The sequence below is a fragment of the Notamacropus eugenii genome, chromosome 5, assembly GCF_028372415.1.
Source record: "Notamacropus eugenii isolate mMacEug1 chromosome 5, mMacEug1.pri_v2, whole genome shotgun sequence".
NCBI lineage: Eukaryota > Metazoa > Chordata > Mammalia > Diprotodontia > Macropodidae > Notamacropus > Notamacropus eugenii.
The window spans coordinates 128,100,341-128,121,683 of NC_092876.1; the positions used below are offsets into that span (position 1 = coordinate 128,100,341).

Below are 21,343 nucleotides of genomic sequence, written 5' to 3' on the forward strand. Positions count from 1 at the left end.
CGAAATGTAAGCCATTAGTAGAGATAAAGACAGCTACAGTAAGCCAGCGTCCTAGCCTGAGGCCAGCTGACACTGGCCCAGTTTTCTGCGCCGAGGAAGTAGGTGGAGAGAAGGATTCTTTCGGTTCTTTTCCCAGCCCATCCAGGGACCAAGAAGGGATGCGGGGCACGGGGAAGTCTAGAGAAACACCCAAACTGTCAGATCCCAGACTTTCGCCTCCGCGTCTGAATTTATCCAGGACTGACGCATAGGGGGAGCCATTGGCGCAGAGACCTGAGACCACAGAGGAGAGCTGTCGGATTGTGTTTTAAAATTTCGTTGGGATTTCGTTCTGAGCAAACAGAACCTACGGCTCCAAGTCCTTTCCCGCGCCAGAGACAGTGGGAGGCAGGATCAACGGAATGCATGTTCATGTTCGTGGACCATTTCATGTCCTTGATGTTTCCTAGTTTCGTAGATTGAGTGGTCCAGTCTCTTCATTTTACAGATGAGGAGATTGAAGCCTAGAGGTTTAATGATTTACCCGAGGTCACACAGGTTGCAAAAGTCACAGAAGCAAACCAGTTTCTGTGATCCAAACCCACAGCTTTTAAACATGTCAGAGAGATAGATTTGAACGCAGGTCTCCTGGCGGTGGACTGTAGACACTACCCACCGGGGAAATTGCGCTGGACTTCTCAGTCTTATATTCTACTCGCTGCCTTATAGTCTGCGATCCACCTATACTGGACAGCCTGCTGTTGCTAACGCACAATGCTCCAACTCCCGCCTCCGTGCCTTTGCAGTGTCAGCGACCCTTACCTGGAACGCTCACCATCTTCACTCCCCCACCTCCTCACTTTACTTAGTTTCCTTTAAGGCTCAGTTCAAATCCCACTTTTTTGGGATGAGTGGGTGGGGCTTTCCCGATGTCCTCCCGCAGCCCTCCCTCCTACTCTTACTTCCTACTGAGGTTACCATTCTTACACTCGGTATTTTTCTTGTATATACATCATTAAATACATGCTATCTCTCTCCATTAGAATATGAGCTTCTTAAAGTTTGGGACCATTTTTTTTGTTTTGTTTTAGTTTGCCTTGAATTGTATTCTTAGAACTTAGGACCGAGAGGGACACATAATAAGCGCTTAATGAATGCTTATTGATTGACTTTACTGCCAAATTTAGAGACGGGAAACTGTGGATTCAGATCCTGGTTTTGACAGTTACTAGAAGCATAGTCCTGGCCAAACTACTGTTCATCAGTTTACTCTTCTGTAAAATAAGATGATAATAATTAGGCTACCTACCTCAGCGGATTGTTTTGAGGAAAACTCCAGGGTGACCTTGGGTAAGTCATTTTCTTCCTTCTCCCCTCAGAGCCCCCTTCTCACCCTGAAGGATTTGGATTATATCATCCAGAAGATCCCTCCCAGCTTTAAATTTTCTGATTTTTATGAAAAGTTAAAGCGCTCTACGAATTTTATTATGAGATTTCTGAAATTACTGCCGTTCCTCTCCTCCCTATACACAACAGTTTCTCCCCTTACTCCCTCCCCCTCTCCCCCCCCACACACACCTTTCTCCCTTGGGGCTTCCCTTAGGGATCAAACAGGCTTGAGTCCTGTCCGGGCCGAGAAGCCCGGGGCCCGCTTTGTTATGTTAATCTGTTCTGACATCACCCGGCCGATCAAAGCTGCCAGGGCTTCTTATAAGCAGGTTCGTAGGCGCTCTTAGGAATCAGAGTCGGCGAAGGGCCAGTGAGGTGACGAGTGGGCGCGCAGTGTGGGGAGAGTGGCGAAGAGCCCTGTCTGGGAGGAGGCGCAGCTGTGGTGACCCGCACCCCTACTCCCACCCCCTTCTCCTCCTGCTAGCTCGCCCTTGGTTTCTCTGGTTGGACAGAGCGGTAGTTCCCGCTACCTGCTCCAGAGCCTCCAGCTGCCGGTTCCCTCCCGTGCCCTGGAGATGTCTACACCATAGCCACGAGGCGCGGGCGGGGAGAGAGACCTTTTGCCTCTGCCCTTGGAGCGGCGCTGCGGCAGAGGCGGGGGACAGCAGCCTTACTGTCGTGGGGCAGCACAGCCGCTGGCTGAGCCTGGGGAGAAAGGTAAGCAGGAGTATGGGGGCGATTTGGAAGTTGCACGAGCTCTGGGGTCGAGGGTGCAGCCAGCTCCCTTAACCCTGAGCCTAATAAGGTGCAGATCTAAAGTCTGCCTGGCCGGTGTTTGAAGCCGAGAGCAGGATTACGCTTGCTGTTTTGTCCTCCTCAGCCCCCTTCCCCAACTGTGTGGCTCTAGACCCCACTTTCCCCAGCCGCTGGGGCGGTAACGGCTGTCGAAGTCACTAGAAAGGGGAGACCCAGAATGTGGAGGGGGCTACGGGAGCGAGGCGGGGGGGAATCAAGCAACTCCAGCTCAACACCCCCCCCCCCCCCTCCACCCTGGGCCCCTCCCAGTACAATCGGCCTCCGGGCCGGAGGGATGAGCTCACGCCAGAGCGATCCCGGGGGTGGGGGTGCGGTACTCGCCCGAAAACTACCAGCGCGCAGCGAGAGGTGGGCAGATTTGTCCCAGTGGCAAATTATGCTATCTCTAACAACCCCGCCCCCCATCGCCTTTGAGAAGCTCCCCAACTCGAGCTAGGGGAAAGAGAGAGCCAGCCCCTCTTAGGGATGATACCAACCCATTGCTAAGACTCTTCAAAATAAGGGTCTGGAAGAAATGAAGAGCAAAGACTAAAAAGGAGAAGGGGGTTGGGGAGCATTTGTTTACAGATCTGATCTCTTAGCCTGGAGGAAGAGCCCGCAGCCTGAAAACGAAAGGAGATCCAGTGAGGTCATAGAATTCGAAAAGTGGCAACTTAGAACATAGATTAGAAGGGCGAAGAACCTCAGAATGAAAGCGAGAGCTAGAAGGACCCTTAGAACGTAGAATGTCAGAGCGAGAAGGGACCTAGAACCAGAGAAATTCAGAGCTTGCAGGAGAGGGCCTTAGAACTGAGAGTATTAGAGCTGGCTGGGACTTTAGCTCATAGAATTTAAGACCTGTAAGAGACTTAAGATCCCAAAATGTCAGACCTGGAAGGACCTTAGAACTGAGAAAAAGTTGGAACGAACCTTAGCACACCAAATATTATAACAGAAAAGGATTGTAGATATAGATAATCTAGTTCCTCTCAGGGTGGTGATGTAGAATTCGGAAATGCAGTCAACAGAAGCCAGGTTCAAATCCAGGCTCTGCTACTTACTATCTCTGTGACCTTGGACACGTTACTTTAACTCCCTGGGTCCCAGTTTCCTCATCCGTGAAGCGAAGGGGGACTGGTGCCTTCTTAGCTTTGAGTCCAAGTTTTAGGGTACCTGATGTTACAGATGAAGAAACAGACACATAGAGAGGGAAAGTGAACAGCCCAAGGTCGCGGGCAGAAAGTTGATTGTGGAACGCGGACTCCAACCTGGGCTTTCCTGCAGCCCAGAGCAGGAGGCTTTCAGCCCATTCTCACGCCACCTCCCGCGCTAGTCTCTCTCCGGGTTCCACCTGGGAGGCGGCGCTCTGGGCAGTGCATCTGGAGCCATCGAAGGCGCCTCTGGTTTAACTTGGCCACTGGCGCAGCCCTAGCCAGGCTGCGACGTTAGGTCTCTCCTCCCTAAAAGTGTCCCTGGAATGAGCGAGTCTGGGAAAGGAGTTGCCCAGAGCCCTCTCCATTTCCCCACCCCCCACGAAGACTCAGGTGTCTCTTCAGAGCAACGAGATCCCGCTGCCTTTTAACCCTTGACCCAGAATGATCCTTAATTAAAAAGAGGTGAAAAACCCAAAACTCTCCAAATCTCGCCAGGATGCTTTTCTAGGTGAGCGACAGTTTTCCGAGCCGCGGTAGACTAAGGCAAAAGTTTCTACGTTTGTACGTGGTGCTTAGCTATGAGTGGTGGGAGCCGGAGGCCGGTCTTCTGAGAGGCGGCTCCCTGGGCTTAGCGAGCCCGACTGTGCGCAAAGCGCCCTGCTTCAAAGTTGTGGTAGTGCAGGAGTCACGGGTCGGAGCTGGATGTGGGGACAGCGGCTTTTCCAGACCGCTTTGGGAGGGAGTAGGGGAAAGGGGTCCCAGGTGCCCCAGTCGTCCTCCTGTCCTTTCTTCGGCCTCCTCTCCCCTTCCTTGTTCTCAAACTGCACCTCACCTCCTCCCGTCTCCTCCCCTTTCCCCTCTTCTGCCAGAACCCAGACACAGACCCTCGGAGCCGGGAGGGCCTTCAAAAATCGCCCTGTGAAAGCCCAGCATTTGACAGAAGGGGAAATTGGGATGGAACTTGTCCAAGGTCACTCAGCGAGTCAGTGGCAGGGAGGCGACCCTACCTGGGGTCAGCAGCCCAGGGCACTTTCCAGAATGCCACGCAGCCTCTCAGTGACTACCAAAGTGCACCCACTCATGGTTTGCTCTTCTTCCCTGGCAGCAAAGGCTCTGCGCAGGGGAAAAGAGTAAGCGTGGGAGACGGAGGAAGAGATAGGGGCAGGCGCCTGGGAGAGGGGCGAGAACTGGCTACGGAGGAGGAGAAGAGAGGAGAGGAGCGAGGAATGGTGGGGTAGGCAAAAGAGTCAGTGCCCTCCTTTCCCCCGCAGAGGCATGGGGTTAAAGCTGACAGTCCCCTCCCCTCCTTCCCCCCCATCTCAGTCCCAGCAGGGAGAAAGTAGGTGACGGAGTTCGTTATGTGTTCCAGGAGAAAGGCTAATTCGTTGGGAGAAGGCAGATAAGAGAAGCTCGGAAATAGCTTTGCCAGCAGCCCCTCCCCTTTATCCCCCGCAAGCAAAAGCCAAACCTTTCAAGTGCAGAGCTAGCTGAAGGGTCTTGGCCGCTGATAAAAGAGACAGAAATAACCCGCGGCCTGGGGCACGCTCCGAGAGGGCGAGGGGAACACCTCCTTGCCACAGAGAGGGGAGAGGGAGCTGACTAGATGGCTACAAGAACGCTGGACATGTCCAGTACCTTTGGTTCGAATCCTGTCTCTGCAAATTACTGTCTGTGACTGTGGCGAAGCTCTTCCTTGCCCTCTCCGAGCTGAAGTTCCTTCCTTTGCAAAATGGGAGCAATAATCCCGGCCCTGCAGAACTCACAGGGCCTTTGTGAGACCCAGGGAAGCGACACGTGTAAAGTGCTTGGAAAAGTAAAAAGCGCCCGATTATAAATGGATGCGATTGTGCTGTAATGGGGATCCCTTCCCTTCCCTTAACTTGGACCTGGAGGTAAAAGAGGGCAGAAGTTAGTGTGGCGTCTCGGAAAGAGCATTGAATTTGGAGTCAGAAACCCTGGGTTCCAATCCTAGCTCTTTCTCTGATTTAATGGTGTGATTTTGGGCACGTTACTTTTCTTCTCTAAACTTCAGCATTCTCAATTTGTCCAAGGCTTTAGACTGAGGGATTCCTCCATTTCTAAAATTCTGTAATCTGAATAGGACTAAGACAGGGAGAATTCTAGCGGACACTTCCTAGACAGAGACTTATCTTGTAGGGACAGACACTATTTAGTTGGAGGCGGATGTGGGGCAATAGAAAGGAATTTGGGCTCGGGAGTCAGGAGACCTGCATTCTAGTATTCCACTTTGCCCCTGCCTTGCTGGGTATCCTGGGAGAAAGACACTGTTCTCCTTCATTCTCTTTTTCCGTAAAAAGAAACACAAACAAAAAAAAAACTAGGATCTCTTCCAGCTCCAGAATTCTTTGTAGATCCCAGAAATGGGATTTCTGGTCCCTTCCCCAGAACCTGGCCATCCTGGGCAATATTGTTTTCGATCAGGGAGAACATCCATGGTAATTCAGCTTGGATTGGGTGATTGAGGGTGGTGTGGAGGAGAGGACATTAAATCTCTAGTCAAAACAGCCAGAACCCCTATGCCCACATCTCAGATCTGCTGCATAATTAGCTAGCTGTTTGACTTTGGTCGTTTCTGAACCTTCCTTTCCAACTGGATACAATGAGGAGGTTTTAGATGGTATCTTTTCTAACTGACTGTTGGAATCTCTCATTCTAATAATTCAATATGGAGGAAGTTCAGATGGGGGTGGAATAAACTGGAACTCAGTCAATTAACAAGCATTTATTAAGTGCCTACTATGTGTTTGGCACAATCCTGGTTGTTGGGGACACAGAGACAAAAAACAGCCCACTCCTCAGATTCTTTAAAACAAAAACCACAAATGCGCCCCCTCCCCAGACACACAAAAGTCTTTTAAGTCAACGTCCTCCAGACCTGCCCCACCCTGACCCCCAGGACAAAAGGCTCTTGGGTGTAAATTGACCTCGAGTTGCAGTTTCATCCCAGGTGTGGGTAAATTTGGACGAGACTGCCAGGCAGAGTTAATGAGGTGTGAAGGAAAGCATAGAGGGAGCCTGTATCAGCGGAGCAAGGGCACCGCCATTAGTCCACAGATGGATGCGCGTTTCATTTCTCCTTGAAAATTGGAATGGGGGGAGGAAGAGATTAGCTGAAGATTCTGCTTGAGCTGGGTGAGTTTGAGATTTGTTTCTTTGTTATTTCATGTAATTCCCAGGAGAGAGAAGGAGATGTGTGAATGTCAGTCTGCATGCCTTGGTTCCTTTCTCCCCCTGACACGTGGATAGATGTCCCTTTAAGCAACGGCCCCTTCCTCTACCCAGTGGTTCATAGCAGCATCCCCGTAGGGTAGGTAGGATTGGGGATTATTGTCTCCATTTGATATCTAGGGAGCCTGAGTCTTAGAACTAGTTGTGTGAACTTGAAAAAGTACTTTCCCTCAGTCTGAATTTTCTCATTAAAAAAATGTGGGGATTGAGCTAGATAATCTCTCAGGTCCTTTTCAGCTCTAACATCCCATGTTCTATATTTCTTTGAGCTCTAACAAACTGTTCTAAGATCCTTTCCAGCTCTAAATCCTATGATCTCATGTTCATGTCATCGTGTGCCTAGTAAGTGATGGAATGGAGGCTAGAGTGAGTCAGTAGGCTTCCTCCCTCTCAGTCTCCCATAGAATCATAGTCATAGAATTTCAGCTCTAAAAGGGACTTTAGAGATCAGATCCTCATTTTATGGAAGAGGAAACTGAGACCCAGAGGACAATGTCTTCCTTAAGAGCACACAGCAAGGTAATGTTAGAACTAAAATTCGAACCTAGGTTTCTGGATTTCTAATATAGTAGTTTTCCCACAACACCTCAGCTTCTCTTGCTTTTTTATTTCTCTCACCCTCCTTTCTTTTTTTCTTCTGCTTTCTGTCTTTCTCTCCCCCTCTCTCTGTCTCTTTCCCTCTCTTCTTTCTCTTTCTTCCTTCCTCCTCCTCCTCCTCCTCCTCCTCCTCTTCTTCTTCTTCTTCTTCTTCTTCTTCTTCTTCTTCTTCTCTCTCTTTCTCTCTCTGTCTCTCTCTGTCTCTGTCTCTCTGTCTCTGTCTCTCTCTCTCTCTCTCTCTCTCTCTCTCTCTCTCTCTCTCTCTCTCTCTCTCTCTCTCTCTCTCTCTCTCTCTCTCTCTGTCTCCCCCACTCCTTTTCTCCTTTCCTTCCTCCCTCCCACATATACACACACTTAAAACATAGACACACACACATTGGTACATAGAACGTTGTAAAAAACTGGACCGGTGAGGAAGGCTCACCATATGGAGAGTTAAATAGAAACACGCAATCAGTCGTATAATGCAAGACATAATTCAACCCATACGTGCACTGTCTTTGTTGGCTATAAAGGTTCTATCAGAAGTGGGGGGGTTGAGGGGGAGAGAAGAGACGCACACCCCGTCGAGCCATCCCGGTTCCCAATTCGCAGGCCCCTCCTTTGCAATTTGAATAACACACCCCCCTAGCCCCAAGCCCCGTTTTTAACCACAGCTCCGATCTCTGACTGGCTCTTAGGTTTTCTTGCGGACCAAAGAAGAGCAGCCTGAGAGGGAGGTATACGAGCCCGAGAGGAGGACATTTGGGGAAAACCTCTCTCTCTCCCTCCGGGGAGGAGTGTTTGACCCCGGGAGTGCTGGGGGCCGTGGAAGATGAAGGCGAAGGTGCAGTTTCTTTGGACGGTTTTCCTGTCTCTGATTTTGCAGACCGGGCTTGGCTACGCGATTAAATGGCTGTGAGTATTTCTTCAACTTCCAATGGCCTGCCGGGCTTGGACAAACAGCGGTGCTTGGGGGTCGGCTCAGGAGGAGAGATTTAGTACGGAGCTAAGGAGGACGTGCTTTACATATAGTTGTGACTGGGCAATCTTCATCACGATCCATTTTACCCTGCCGCAAATTTCAGGCTTTTATTTGTTTAATTTTTGAAAAATTTATTAGGGGGGTGGGGGCGGGAGCTTAAGGAATTATGAATCTATGTATGGTGGAAATAGTACTGAAGACAGAATCAGCCGACACCAGGTACTAGTCCTAGCTTTTCTACTAGCTAGTTACCGTGACCTTGGGCAATCCTGTCCTTAGGCCTCAGTTTTCTATATCTGTAAAAGGGGGCTCCATTATATGATATCTAAGGTTCCTCCATCTGTGACATTCCATATTCTACATTCTAAAGGTCTTTCCAGGTCTGACATTCTATTGTGCTTCTCCAACTTCAGTTTGGATCCTGAATCTACCACTGATTGCTGTGTGACCTTAGGAAAATTTCTTCCCCTCACTGAGCCTTAGCTTCTATAAAATGAGGACAATATAGTGTTTCCCTGCTTTCCTTTGAGGTCTCTTTCTAGGATCAAATGAAATAATAGCTGGGAAAGTATAAACCACAAAATGCTTTATAAATTTAAGTGCTGATTACTTGCAGTCATCTCCTCTTGGTTCATCAGCAGCTAAGGAGATCAAGATTCTAAGTCCCAGGTCCACCCGTGACCTTGGACAGAGGCAGTCCATTGCGTTACTTGGAGAGGCCCAGGACAGGGAATCACAGATCAAATTTGAGCCCAGACACACACTCATTTTTGTAACCTCCAGGAAGCTGCTTTACCTCTGACCCTCAGTTTCTTCTTTTGTAAATTGATGTTAATAACTTTTCCTCTATCTTCCTCATGGGAATATTATGAGGATGCTCTGAATTAGTAGATAGGGAAGTGCTTTGTAATCTGTAATGCACGGTAGCCATATGGAAAATTAGTTTTGTTACTGTCTTAAGTTGGAACTGGGGATCTCTTTTGAAATCACTGCTGCTTTAGAGGCTTCCAAGAGTTAAGGTGGGTAGAAGAAAGAGAGGTTCTCTCTGGGATCACTTACAGGTAAACCACTGCCTTTGGGAGAAAGATAAGAGTGAGCCACAGGCCAGAAACATCAGAACTGGAAGAACTTCAAGGGACCTTACTTTAGAACATAGAGTTGTCAGAGCTACAAGGGAACTTAGGACCTGGAACGTCAGAGCTAGAAAGGCCCTAGAACAGACAATGTTGGAACATGCAACATAAAACATCAGGAGGGACCTTCTAGGAGGGACCTTTGAGACTTAGTACACTCCATTCATTGCAGAGATAAGGAAATGTGGATTAGTCTCATGGCTGCCCCTAGATAGTTGTAAAGGGGCATGTGTCTTACTGATTGCATTTTTGGCATACAAAACGGCAAGTTCATAATCTCCTCCTAACTGGAAGAGAATTATTGGTTAATTGATGCTTTATTAAAAACCATCCTTACACTCTCAGATTTTTTTTTGCAAAGTGGAAAAATGGTCTTTGTGGTCTGTCTGCCTTGCACACAGGAGGTAGGTTTTTTTTTTCTCTTTATCATCTTTGTGACTCTAATGCATTATGAAAAAAAGTTAAATTATTATCATTGGCCAAGGGTGTGGCATTCATCTATTGCTGAGATCTAAATCAGAGGATGTTGGCCAGAGAAGAGGCCTTCAAATCATCTTGTCAAGTTTCCTCACATTGCAGAGAAGAATATTGAGGCCCGGAGAGGGGAAGGGATTTGTTGAAGGTTGCACAGAGAATCCCTGGCAGAGCTTGTATTGGGAGATCCTAGGCAATTCCTTACTCCTGGAGGATCATGGAGGGGAGGAAAAAGAAGGGAAGGAGGAGGGTCTGCTAATGTGGGAAACATCTAGATACATGACCTTTAGGATAGATCCAAAAGCATAATAGCATCCCCTCAATCATCTCCTGCACCCTCACTCCTTTCCTTCTCAGAACCCCCCTTTGCCTCCCTTTATTTGGTCAGAGCGGCTTGGCTTATTATTTTTTGATGGCTCTGTGATCTCCTCCATGTGGGCACTCCCTGACTGGTGAGATTTCCAACTCTTTCACATCTTATCCTGTGGGATTCTTCTCCACGTCTTCCCATAAATCCTACATAGAGAATCCACAGAACATAGTGGAGTCCCTCATATGACCATAGAATTTACAATTGAAAGGGCTTTCAGCCATCATTTAGATCAAGGTTGCTTTACCAGGGGCACTTTTGAAAAATATATTTTTTGATAACCAAATCTCAATATATTTCCTTTGTGTCCTATAAATTTTCCATATTTAAAATTGTTTTTAAATATTTCAAATTATTATGAATAAATCTAAATTATTAACATTTATTAAGTGAAATTTAAGTTTATTAAATTAAAATTTTGTTTTTAATGATTTAAGAATTATTATGAGAAAGGGTCCATAGGCTTTACCAGACTGCTAAGATGGGGGTCCATGGCACACAAAGGGTTAAGAACCTCTGCTTTAGCTGTCTATCCTCATTTGACTAAGAGATTCTATGGCCCAGAGAGGGATAGTGACTTGCCTGATATCACTCAGGCTTCTTAAGTAAAGGAACTGGAACTTGCGTGACAAATCTAGTACTTTCTCCACCATGTCAGCTTTTTTCTTCCAACCTTCTGTGGGACTGCCCATGAACTCACCTTCCATGTGGTTCCTTCTGGTTTTGTTGGAAGGGAGAATATTTGTATGGGCATAGCTCAGTTCCTCCAATGGGGCATCATCCTGTCCCATTGTGTGGGTCTTTGTAGCCTTTGTCTCCCTTCTTTGAACCCCAAGAGTTCTATTGGGCAAGTTCCCCATGGAAGTGGAACATGGCTACACTGAAGGGACTGGGGAAACATTTTGAATTTTTCTGGTTTATGGTCAAAACACCTTATCCCTACTGGCCAGCCTCACCCTGAGTACTTGGCTTGGCTGGTCCTTTGAGCAGAGGCACACAGTTCATCTCTCAGCCTGGAGGTCTGGCTAGAATGGAGAGGACTTGGCAGGGTTGGTTTTCCATTGGCAGCTCACCTCAGTGCTTGAAAGACATAGAAGAAAGAAGACACTAGTGATGGGATTATTGCCGTCACCATAATTATCTTTATTGAAAGGATCTTAGCATTGTGATAGTACATTCAGTCCTTTCAAGCATCTGAGGGGCCATCGTATGGAAGAGTGTTTGATTTATTCTGCTTGGGCCCAGAATGAAGGGAAGTTACCGAGAGGCTCCATAGAAATAAGGACCAAATTGTGGTTTCATTGATATAGGGAACTCCCTCTGCCAATGCCAGGTAGTACATTTTCTTTATAGAAAGTTGTAGATCAGGTGGGAGTGGGAGAAGCTAAGTGGCTTGCCCAGGGTCACACATACCCAGTATATGACAATGGCAGAACATATCTTCCTGGCTCTGATGCCATCACACCTCTCTGTAATTCAACAATAAGAAAGCATTCCTAACAATGAGAATGGTCCCAAAGGGGAATGGTCTGACTTGGGCAGCAGTGAGCTAGCAATGTCTCTGAGCATTCATACAGGGAGGTTGGATGATCATTTATTGGAGATGTTGTAAGGAGAATTCCCGGGGATGTGCCAGTCAGATTAGATGTGCTATGAGGGTCTTTGCCCATCCAGGACTCTGGGGTTCTCAGAACAACCCTGAAAGGTAGGTAGGCTATCTATGTAGGTGTCATTATCTCCATATCATAGATGAAGAAATGCTCAGTATAAAATCACCCAAGCACAAACACCCTGTAAACATCAGAGTTAATGTCAGTCTTCTGACTTCAAATCCAGGAATGATTTTACTGTACCAGCTCTTTTCAAAGCGAGGTGTGAGCCCCCAGGGATCCCCAGCACCCTTTCAGGGGCTCCGTGAGGTCAGCATGGTTTTCATACTAATACCAAGATAGATTTATTTCTAATGTGGTAAATATTTGTAACTATAACCCAAATAAACAAAAGCTCTTTGGAAGGAGATTCCTCAATAATTATCAACAATGTAAAGGGGTCCTGATGCCCATGATTCTAAGAACTGCTGGACTTCAGCAGACTGACTCCTGTCTCACTAAGGAGTCTAAGGCTTTGTCTCCTGGAAAGGGAGTTATTAACATCAACCAACAGCAGGGAGGGGCTTATTTTGGTTTTTGTTTGTTATTTAGGGCACCGGATGATCTCTTACTAAGGAAAGTATTGGCTCCAACTGCTGTGACCTTGAAGTTAGAAAACATAGATTCCATAGTCCCACAATCCTGCTCTTCAGGCATTGTTTGACCTAGGATCATTTCATATCTCTCTCTCTCTCTCTCTCTCTCTCTCTCTCTCTCTCTCTCTCTCTCTCTCTCTCTCTCTCTCTCTCTCGTTCTCTATCTCTGTCTCTCATTCTCTATCTCTGTCTCTCTCTCTCTCTCAAATATATTTTAACACTCATTTTAAATAAATTTCAGCTCCAAATTCTCTCCCTCCTTCTAGCCCTTCCTCCACACGTTGAGAAGTCAATCAATATGATCACTTCACCTAAGCCTCAGTTTCCCCCTCTGAAAAATGAGAAAGTTGCACCAAATCAAGAATTCCTAACCTAGGCTCCCTGCATGCCCCAGGGGTCCATGGATATATTACAGGAAGAATGTGAACTTGCAGGAAAAGAATAAAAAACCACTATACCTTTATTTTCACTAACCTCTAACTGAAACTTAGCACTTTCTTAAATTATGAATTTTTTAAATATAGTATTCCAAAAAAGGAATCTCTAGGCCTCACCAGATGATCAAAGGGGTCCTTGGCCCACTCTGGATTATCTGTAATGCCTCTACTAGCTCTAACTTTCTATATTCTAAGGTCCTTTCTGGCTCTGACATTTCATGTTATAAGGTCCCTCCCAGTGTTGATAGCCTATGTTCCAAGGGCCCTCCCGGCTCTGATATTTTCTGTTCTAAGACCCATTCCAACTCTGACATTCCTTGTTCTAAGGTTCCTCCCTGCTCTGACATTCTGTGCTCCAAGGGCCCTTCTACCTCTGATATTCTAGGGTAAGTGATTTAGTCATAGTTCACATCTATCTTGATACACACAGTTCATTCCCATCATTTCAGTTGATTCCCACAGCATCTCTGTCAGGAAGCTAGTACAAAAGCATCTTTGTATTATACATAAGATGAAGTTATTTATTCAAGGCCACTCACACCTTAGACATCAGAGTAACTTGACTTAGAAGCTAAGTCAATGCTACTAGCATTTTCCTGGTGTCCAGGGCTGGAGGTAAAGCAGTTTGCAGTAGTCAATGTAAATAGCCTTGAACTTGAAGTCAGAGGAACTAAGTCTGGGGGCTGACCCAGATACTTGCTCATGTGTTGATGTGCCCTTGAGTGGGTCTCAATCTCTCAGAGCTTCAGTTTTCTCATCAGGAAAATGTGGCCAATTATACCTGCACTATGTATGAGGTGCTCAGGGAGGATCAGCATCTCTAGTGTGAGGGCTTGCTCAGCCCTTTTCAAGGCTGCTCATCCACCTTTGGTATCCACCTGTCACCCAACTCTTACCTGCAGCTCCAAGGAGCTACAGGATGTGCAGCATCCACACCCTGGTAGAATCATCTCAGCAGTTTGAGGATAACCCAACAGACCTCAAACATGTTGGTGAGTTGGGGGAAGCTTATCCCAAGCTTGGGAATATTTTCCGTGGTGGAATGGGCAGATGAGAACACTTTGTTCCAACGGTCATGAAAGTGGCTGGAGCAGGCACTATGGAGAACTTAGAACTTGGTCAGACATCAGAGATGCCAAGGTCGCCCACTGCATCTCAAGCCATCACCAGTCATCCTGATTTTTGTCCTGCAACTTGACATCCATAACTAAGGAAGAGAGAATGAGGCCGACTGTGCAACTCTGCCTCGCTTAAATCCAATCCGCATGGGAGTCAAGATGTTACTCTGTGATGCCATCGGTCCTCTTTAAAAATGAAGGATGACATTAATGAGGAGAACACTGTGTAAACTTAAGTCAGAGGTGGCACAATGGATAGAGCACCAAGTCTGGTTGAAGTAATGAAGACTTGAATTCAAATCCAACCTCAGATACTTACTAGCTATGTGAACCTGAGTAAGTCACTTAATTTCTGTTTGCCTCAGTTTCCTCATCTGTAAAATGGGGATGATAATAGTCCCTCCCTCCAAGGGTTCTTATGAGGATCAAATGAGATAATATTTCTAAAGCACTTAGCACAGTTCCTGGCCCACAGTAGGTGCTGTATAAATATTAGCAATTATTCCTATTTTTATCATAGAACCATATAATCACAGACTTAGAAATGGGAGAAAGAGAAAACAGTTCTGTCTTTCCCAGTACTTCTGAATTTGCAAAAACCTTCTCCCATCATCCCCTTGTGAGCTTCAGGCACGGTATCATTATCACCCATTTGACATTAGGAAGAGTGAAGGGTTATGCAACTTGGAAGTGGTAGAGTAGGTAGAATCTAAGTGATTATTGAATTCTAAATAAATTAATAGAGAAGCTATTAGTTCTAAAAGGAACTAAGATGCTTGGGATTTTCCCTTAAATCTCTGGAGTTTCAGAGGACAGCTGGGTCTTTCTGGATATGTTTTCTTTGTCACTGAATTCTGGGTTGAAATGGGTTTGGGAGTTAGCCTGGTCAAGGGGAACAGGACAGTTCTTTGGGGTCTCAAGGAGATATAAGGAAGACCAACAGTTTGTACCAGGACAAATTCAGCCTTGATTTTGGCATCGGAAGAGCTGGATTTGAATTCTGCCTTTCTTCTTTAATATCTTCGAGATCTTCTTTAGACTTCAGTTTCCCCATCTGTGAAATGGGGAGAATAGTTGTGGTACTGCCTACATTTCTAGGTTGTCTAAAGAAAGCACTTTGTAAATGAAAGACACCAAAGGAATGAGAACTGCTCTCATTTTTATCTATCCCAACCCTTACCTGTACTGTGAAGCATCAAACCATTAGGGAATGGTGATAAAAGCCTCTCCTTTGGTGAGTTCTCCCCAAAATGAGATGGCCTTGGATGTAAGGACGCCCAGTTGGGCCTGGCAGATAAACAAGCCGATCAAAGGAACGAAGATGAAAGGGACACGTGCTGGGTGAACCACAACCAGATGTGGCCATTTTACCCTGAGCTCACACCTGCTGGAAACCTGGGAGCAGAGCCCGTGCTTCCTGGCGCTCCCTTCCTGGCTCTTCCCACCAGGCCGGCTGCCCGGCTCCGATCCATCCATCCAACCAAATACTCAATGCAGCCTGTAGGGCTGTGACTTAGACTAGGAGCCTGTAGCAGGCTGGGCTGTGAAGCAGGAGACCCGGGTTCTCTCCTGCATCTGCTACTGACTTGCTATGGGCCCTTGGACAATAAGGATAGCTAGTATTTTGACAGCACTTTACACAGGTTGCCAAACGTATAAACCTATGTTTGCAAAGCATTTTACATATGTTATCTCATTGGTACTCACAACCCTGGAAGGTAGGTGTTACTATTATCTCAATTTTTAAATGAGGAAACTGAGGCACAGAGAAATTAAGTAACTTGCCCAGGGTCCAAGTCCAGCACTCCCCATACACTCTGAGCCTCCTTTTCTCCCCTTTAGCAATAATAATTCATATATACATAGCACCTGAAAGTTTCATAGAATTTGACAACTGGAAGGGACCCCAGTTGTTGTCTTGCTCCGCTTATACATCATAGAACTCCCCACTCTAAAATCCCCAACAAATGGGTATTGAAAATGCCCAAGGAGAGGAACCTGCCATCTCCCAGAGCAGCCCATTCTGCCTTTGGACGACTCCAGCGGCTAGAGTCTAAATCTGCCTTTCTGTGACTTCCACCCAGGGTCCTTGGCTCTCTCTGTCCTTAGGAACCCTAACAGAACAAACCAGGTTCATCTTCCTCATAACACCCACATAACACTAGCCTGACCCTCCTTGAGTCTTCTCAAGACCTACTACCCCTGGTTCCTCCCACCATCTCCATAAGACATAGATGGGCTTAGGAGCCTTTGCCGTGCTGCCTGGTTGTACTGGGTATTTTCCAAGCCCCTCTTAAAATAGGGCACCAAGACACGAATGGAAAATTCCAGATGTGACCTGACTATGGCAGAGTACAGTGGAACTATTGCCTCCCAAGTTCTGGAAACTCTGCCTTTTAACAGTCACACCTGTTCTTTTGACTACTGCATAAAACTGCCTACATGTATTGAGCCTTCAGTCCACTAAGAACTTCAGATCTTTTCCAGGATCATTGCCATCTAACTATGCCTCTCCTATTATGCTTTTATGGAACTTGCCCAAGGGCAAGACTTTACATTTATCCCTACTGAATTTTATCCAATTAGATTCAGACTGATACCCTACCATGCCAAGATCTTTTTGGATCTTTACTCTGTCACACAGTATGGTAGCTATCCCTCCCAACTTCCTGTCATTTGTAAATTCATTGAACATGCCATCTATGCCATAAATCCAACTCTCCAATTTGAAAGTCTCCAATTCTCCAAGTCACCGATTACAGTGTTAAATAGCACAGGACCAAGAAGAGAACCCTGAGGTACTCCCCCTGGAGACCTTCTGGTGTGTTGACTCACTGAGGGCAGAAATTGGCTTTTGCCCCTTTTTGTATCCACATCGCTTAGCACAGTACCTGACACATAGTAAGCACTTAATAAATGTTTACCGATGGATTGACATGAAACCATTAACAGCTCTAGGGTTTGGCTATGCAGCCAGTTCTGAATCTGTCTTTAATCCATAGCTCTCCATCTTCTCTGCAACAATAGTAAGAGACTCACACAGGACCTGGAAGAACTCCCCTTGAATCAAAACTCATCTGTCTTGGCGGGGGCTGAGCCAAAAGTAAACAGTTGAAGGAATTTGTCTTTTTTGCCTTTCCAGTCATCTGATATCAATCATCAATTTGTTCATGTGGATAAGCTTAAAATCACTGTTACCTCTCCCAGGAGCACTTGCCAACAATCAGTTAACCAACCGTGTGTCAAAGCACCTGGCTGTAGTTCTGGCACTGTCACATTCATTTGCTCTGTGATTTTATAGAAGGATGAGCCTTGGTTTCCTTCTTTGTCAAATGGGAATCATACTAATGAACATTATGGAACATCAACATTTTAAAACTCACAGAGAATCTTTAAATTGCAAGGAACCTGAGAATCCATCTCTAGGATAACACACACCTGTTCAAGAACCCCTTCTATGATGTACCAAGGCTGGCAGCCTTTCAGCTTTTACTTGGTCTCCTGCAGTGGGAGGGTGTGAATTATTGTTTCCAAAGGCAGTCCATTCCAATTTGCATACCTCTGATTGTAAGGAAGTTTTTCTGGACATTAAGCCTAAGTTTGTTCTTTTGGAGATCTCCTTAGCTTTGCTTCTTAAGATTAAAACTAATAATGCTAATTCTTCTTCCATATAGCAACCCATTTCAAGTACTTTCAGTAGCCAACATGTCACTCTCATAGGCTGTCTACAGACCTCATGTGGAATTAACTGAAGACCCATCACCATCCTAAATTCCTTCATTAGATCATTCTCCAAATTATTAGTATCCTTCTTCCACTCCACCCAGGAGTGAACAACAATAATGTAGATGTGGTTTGAGCAAGGCAGAGTATAGCAGAGCCCTAGTGCTGGGCACTATGTTCTTTAATGCAGCTTTTTTTTAACTGCTATATCCTATTATTGACTGATTGAGCTTGTGGTCCAGTCAAACCTTCAGATTTTTTTCATGCTGTTGTTTAGCCATGCCTCTCCCCTATTCTACTTGGAGCATCATATTTTTTAACCAAGTATAAAGCTGCATTTATCCCAATTAAGTTTCACATTATTAAATTCAGTCTCATATTCTAGCCTGCCAAGATATTTTTTGGATTCTGACCCTGCCATCTGTGTTAGCTCTCCCTTCCAGCTTCGAGTTATCTACCCATGTGATAAGCATGTCATCTATATCTTTATCCAAATCATTGACAAAAATGCAAAATAACACATGGCCAAGTCTAGACCCCTGGGGCCATTTGCTAGAATCCTCTCAGTCAACATTGACTTGTTAATGATTACCAAAAGCATTCATTTCCTTTGTAAACTGGAAAATACTACGTCCATGTGAGCACTTATCATGAAGAATGACAATAACTCCTAATTGTTTATCTTAGGCCATCTGTGGCCCATGGTGTAATGGGGAAAAAATTGGATTAGGCGTCAAGATTCTTAGTTCTGCCGCACTTGAGCATAGTGTGAAAAACCCTGAATTTTGAAATCAAAAGATCCGGATTCAAATCCCAACTCATCTAATGAATTACTTTGTGACCTTAGTCCAGTCAATTCTCTTGTCTGGATCTCCTGTTTAAAATGAAGGGGGTCAACCTTGAGGATTCCTACAGTCCCTTCCAGCTCCTAAAGAAGGAAAAGCTTTGTGTCCTGTTAATTGTATGTCACACACTAGGGAACAGAGCTGCGTGTATGGGAGATTCCCCTGGTACCTCTAAGATTTTCTTCCTTCCCCCAGCTCAGATAATGGGTGAATAAAGCCAGCTCTTATAGTGTCACCTTTTAAACAACCCAGGTAAGAGGAAGTTAGGGACTTTTGTTAGTAGCCATGGATTACATTCGAATGTCCTGTAGAACATGAGGGCAAGAACTTTATTAGCGCCTATAGGGGATGCCAGGCAGCGGTAAGCATACTCAGCTTAGAGGTGGGAACTGGGTTTGAATACTGCATTTAACTAACTTGATCACATTGCCAAAGCCACTTTTCTGAAACTCACCTTTCTTTGTAAATTTGAGGTAATGATTCTTCTAGTAAAGAAACAGAATGTTGGTGTATTGGATAGAAGGCCAGCTCTGGAGTCAGACAGATCTGGGTTCAAGAACTGTCTCTGAAGGGTCCTCGCTCGCTGACCCTGGTCAAATTGTTTAACCTCCCAGTGCCCTTCAAGCAGCTCTAAGATTGTAATTACAGATGTGCGGTTGGTCTGCATCTGGGGAAGGATTTTCCACACCTGTCAGTTCCCAGTGAAATCATAGGTCTGGAATTCTGAAAAAAAATACTCATTAACTCACCATAAGGAAAGAACTTTGTAAATCATAAAATGTTATGGAAAGGAAACCTGTTATTATTTTCATTCTATAAATATTTATTAGAGGAAACCTGGGAGTCCAGACTGACTTTTATAATAATACTAACTAGCATTTATATAACATTTTAAGATTACCTTATCTCATTTAATTTTCACTGCAATCCTAGGAGATAGGTGCTGTTTTTGTCCCCATTTACAGATGAGGAAATTGAGGCAGAAGTGGAGTGACTTGCCTAAAGTCATACAGCTAGTTGAATTTGAATTTAGGGTTTCCTATCTCCCAGTCCTTTACTCTATCTACTGTACCACCTAGCTGCTTTAGCTTAGAAGCACCAAAGGCCATAATCTGGGGGGACCTGGGAAGGCCTAACAGACAAAAAGTTGATCTCAGAGTTAGGAAGCCTAGGGTTCAAGACCTGCCTCTGAGCCCTTAGTGGTATGCGACCTTCCAAGTCGTTTAACCTGTCTACACTCCAGATAACTCTCTAAGACTTGAAATTTCCAAGGAGGTGGTAATCTATATTGGTAAAGGGACCTTCCTCCCGGGAAGTCTCTACACTGATGAAATCATAGGTCTGATAAATAATATAAATGGATATTTTATGAAGTACTGTTCTGTACAGGACCCATGCTGGGGCAAGCTGGGAGACATAGTAATAGAGAAGTCTGTAGTCAGGGTCCCCGTGTCAAGAAAATTCAGTTTGGCCTTTAGAATAATTGTCATTATTGTTGCCAGAGCATGGTATAGCATTCCTGGAAGCTGAAATAATCGCTAGCATTTAGCATTTATACAGAGCTTGAAGGTTTACAAAGTGCTTTTTTCTAAATATTAGGTGGTTCAGTAGATAGAACTCTGGACCTAGAGTCAGGAAGACCTGAGTTCAAATCTGGCCTCAGACACTTACTAGCTGTGTGACCCTGGTCAAGTCCCTTAATCTCTGTTTACCTTAATCTACTGGAGAAGAAAATGGCAAACCACTCCAGTATCTTTGCAAGAAAACCCCACAGACAGTATAGTCCAACAAGGTCAGGAAGAGTTGGACATGACTGAACAACAACTTTCCAAATATCTCATTTTATTATCACAATAAAGGGAACAAGTATTTATTAAGTCTCCACCATGTGCCAAGTGCTTTAAAAATATTATTTCATTTCATAACAAGCCTTGGAGGTAGCTACTATTATGAAATCGACTTTACAGTTGAGGAAGCTGAAGCAGACAGAGTTCAATACCCACGGTTACCCAGCTAATATATGTCTGAGGCTGGATTTGAATTCAAGGCTTCTTGACTCTAGGTCCAGAGCTCTATCCACTGAACCACCTAATATTTAGAAAAAGCACTTTGTAAACCCGGCCCTGTAGCTATTTTACCACCTAGGCAGATGCTATTATTATCCCCATTTTACAGATAAAGGAACTGAGGCTAATGGAGGTCACAGAGCAGGGATGGGGAACCTGCAGCCTTCAGGTCACATGTGGGCTTCTATGTTCTTAAGTGAGGCCTTTTGATTTTTCTGCAAAATTTGGATTTGGTCAAAAGGCCGCACTTAAGGACCTAGAAGGCCACATGTGGTCTGAAGGTTGAGGGTTCCCTACCCCTGTCATAGAGCTACCTAGTACGTTGTCTGAGGCTAGATTTGAACTCAGGTCTTTCTTACTCTAGGTCCAGCCTCAGAAGACTTAGATCCACGTCCTAGCTCTGTCACTAATATGATAAGTCCATTCCCTTCCCTGACCCTCAGTTTCTTTATCTGTTTAATGAAGGGATTGGAGCAGATGGGTTCAGAGGGCACTGTTCTTGCAGCTCCACCTTGGTTTCGAAAGGTTTGCCCTCTGCCTAGAAGCAAGACTCAACTGGCTAGTAATGATCTGACTAGGGGCTTTGAGACACCTATGTGTTCTGTTCCTTGTGGAGCCAGGACAGGTGAAAGTCACTGGGGAGGCGGTGAGACAGTGGAGTTGTCTGACTTATTGCCCTGAGGAGTCTTGGGATTCTGTGTGGGAATGATATGTTTGTGTCTTTAGGTCTCAGTGTGCTTGGGTGTCATTGGGTACCCATGTTTGACTGTATCTATATGTCTCTGATTTAGGGCATGCAGGTGTC

General features: G+C 45.5%; 1 protein-coding gene across 1 annotated transcript in view; it reads left to right on the forward strand.

The window, feature by feature from the left end:
* The first annotated feature begins 1,763 nt into the window (after nt 1–1,763).
* WNT11 (Wnt family member 11) overlaps nt 1,764–21,343 on the forward strand; it is a 65,103-nt gene continuing 45,523 nt past the window's right edge. Inside the window, exons 1-2 of the mRNA XM_072610799.1 lie at nt 1,764–2,085; nt 7,844–8,060. Of these exons, the coding sequence (XP_072466900.1) occupies nt 7,978–8,060 (83 nt within the window). The 5' untranslated portion in view covers nt 1,764–2,085; nt 7,844–7,977. The remainder of the gene's footprint in view (nt 2,086–7,843; nt 8,061–21,343) is intronic.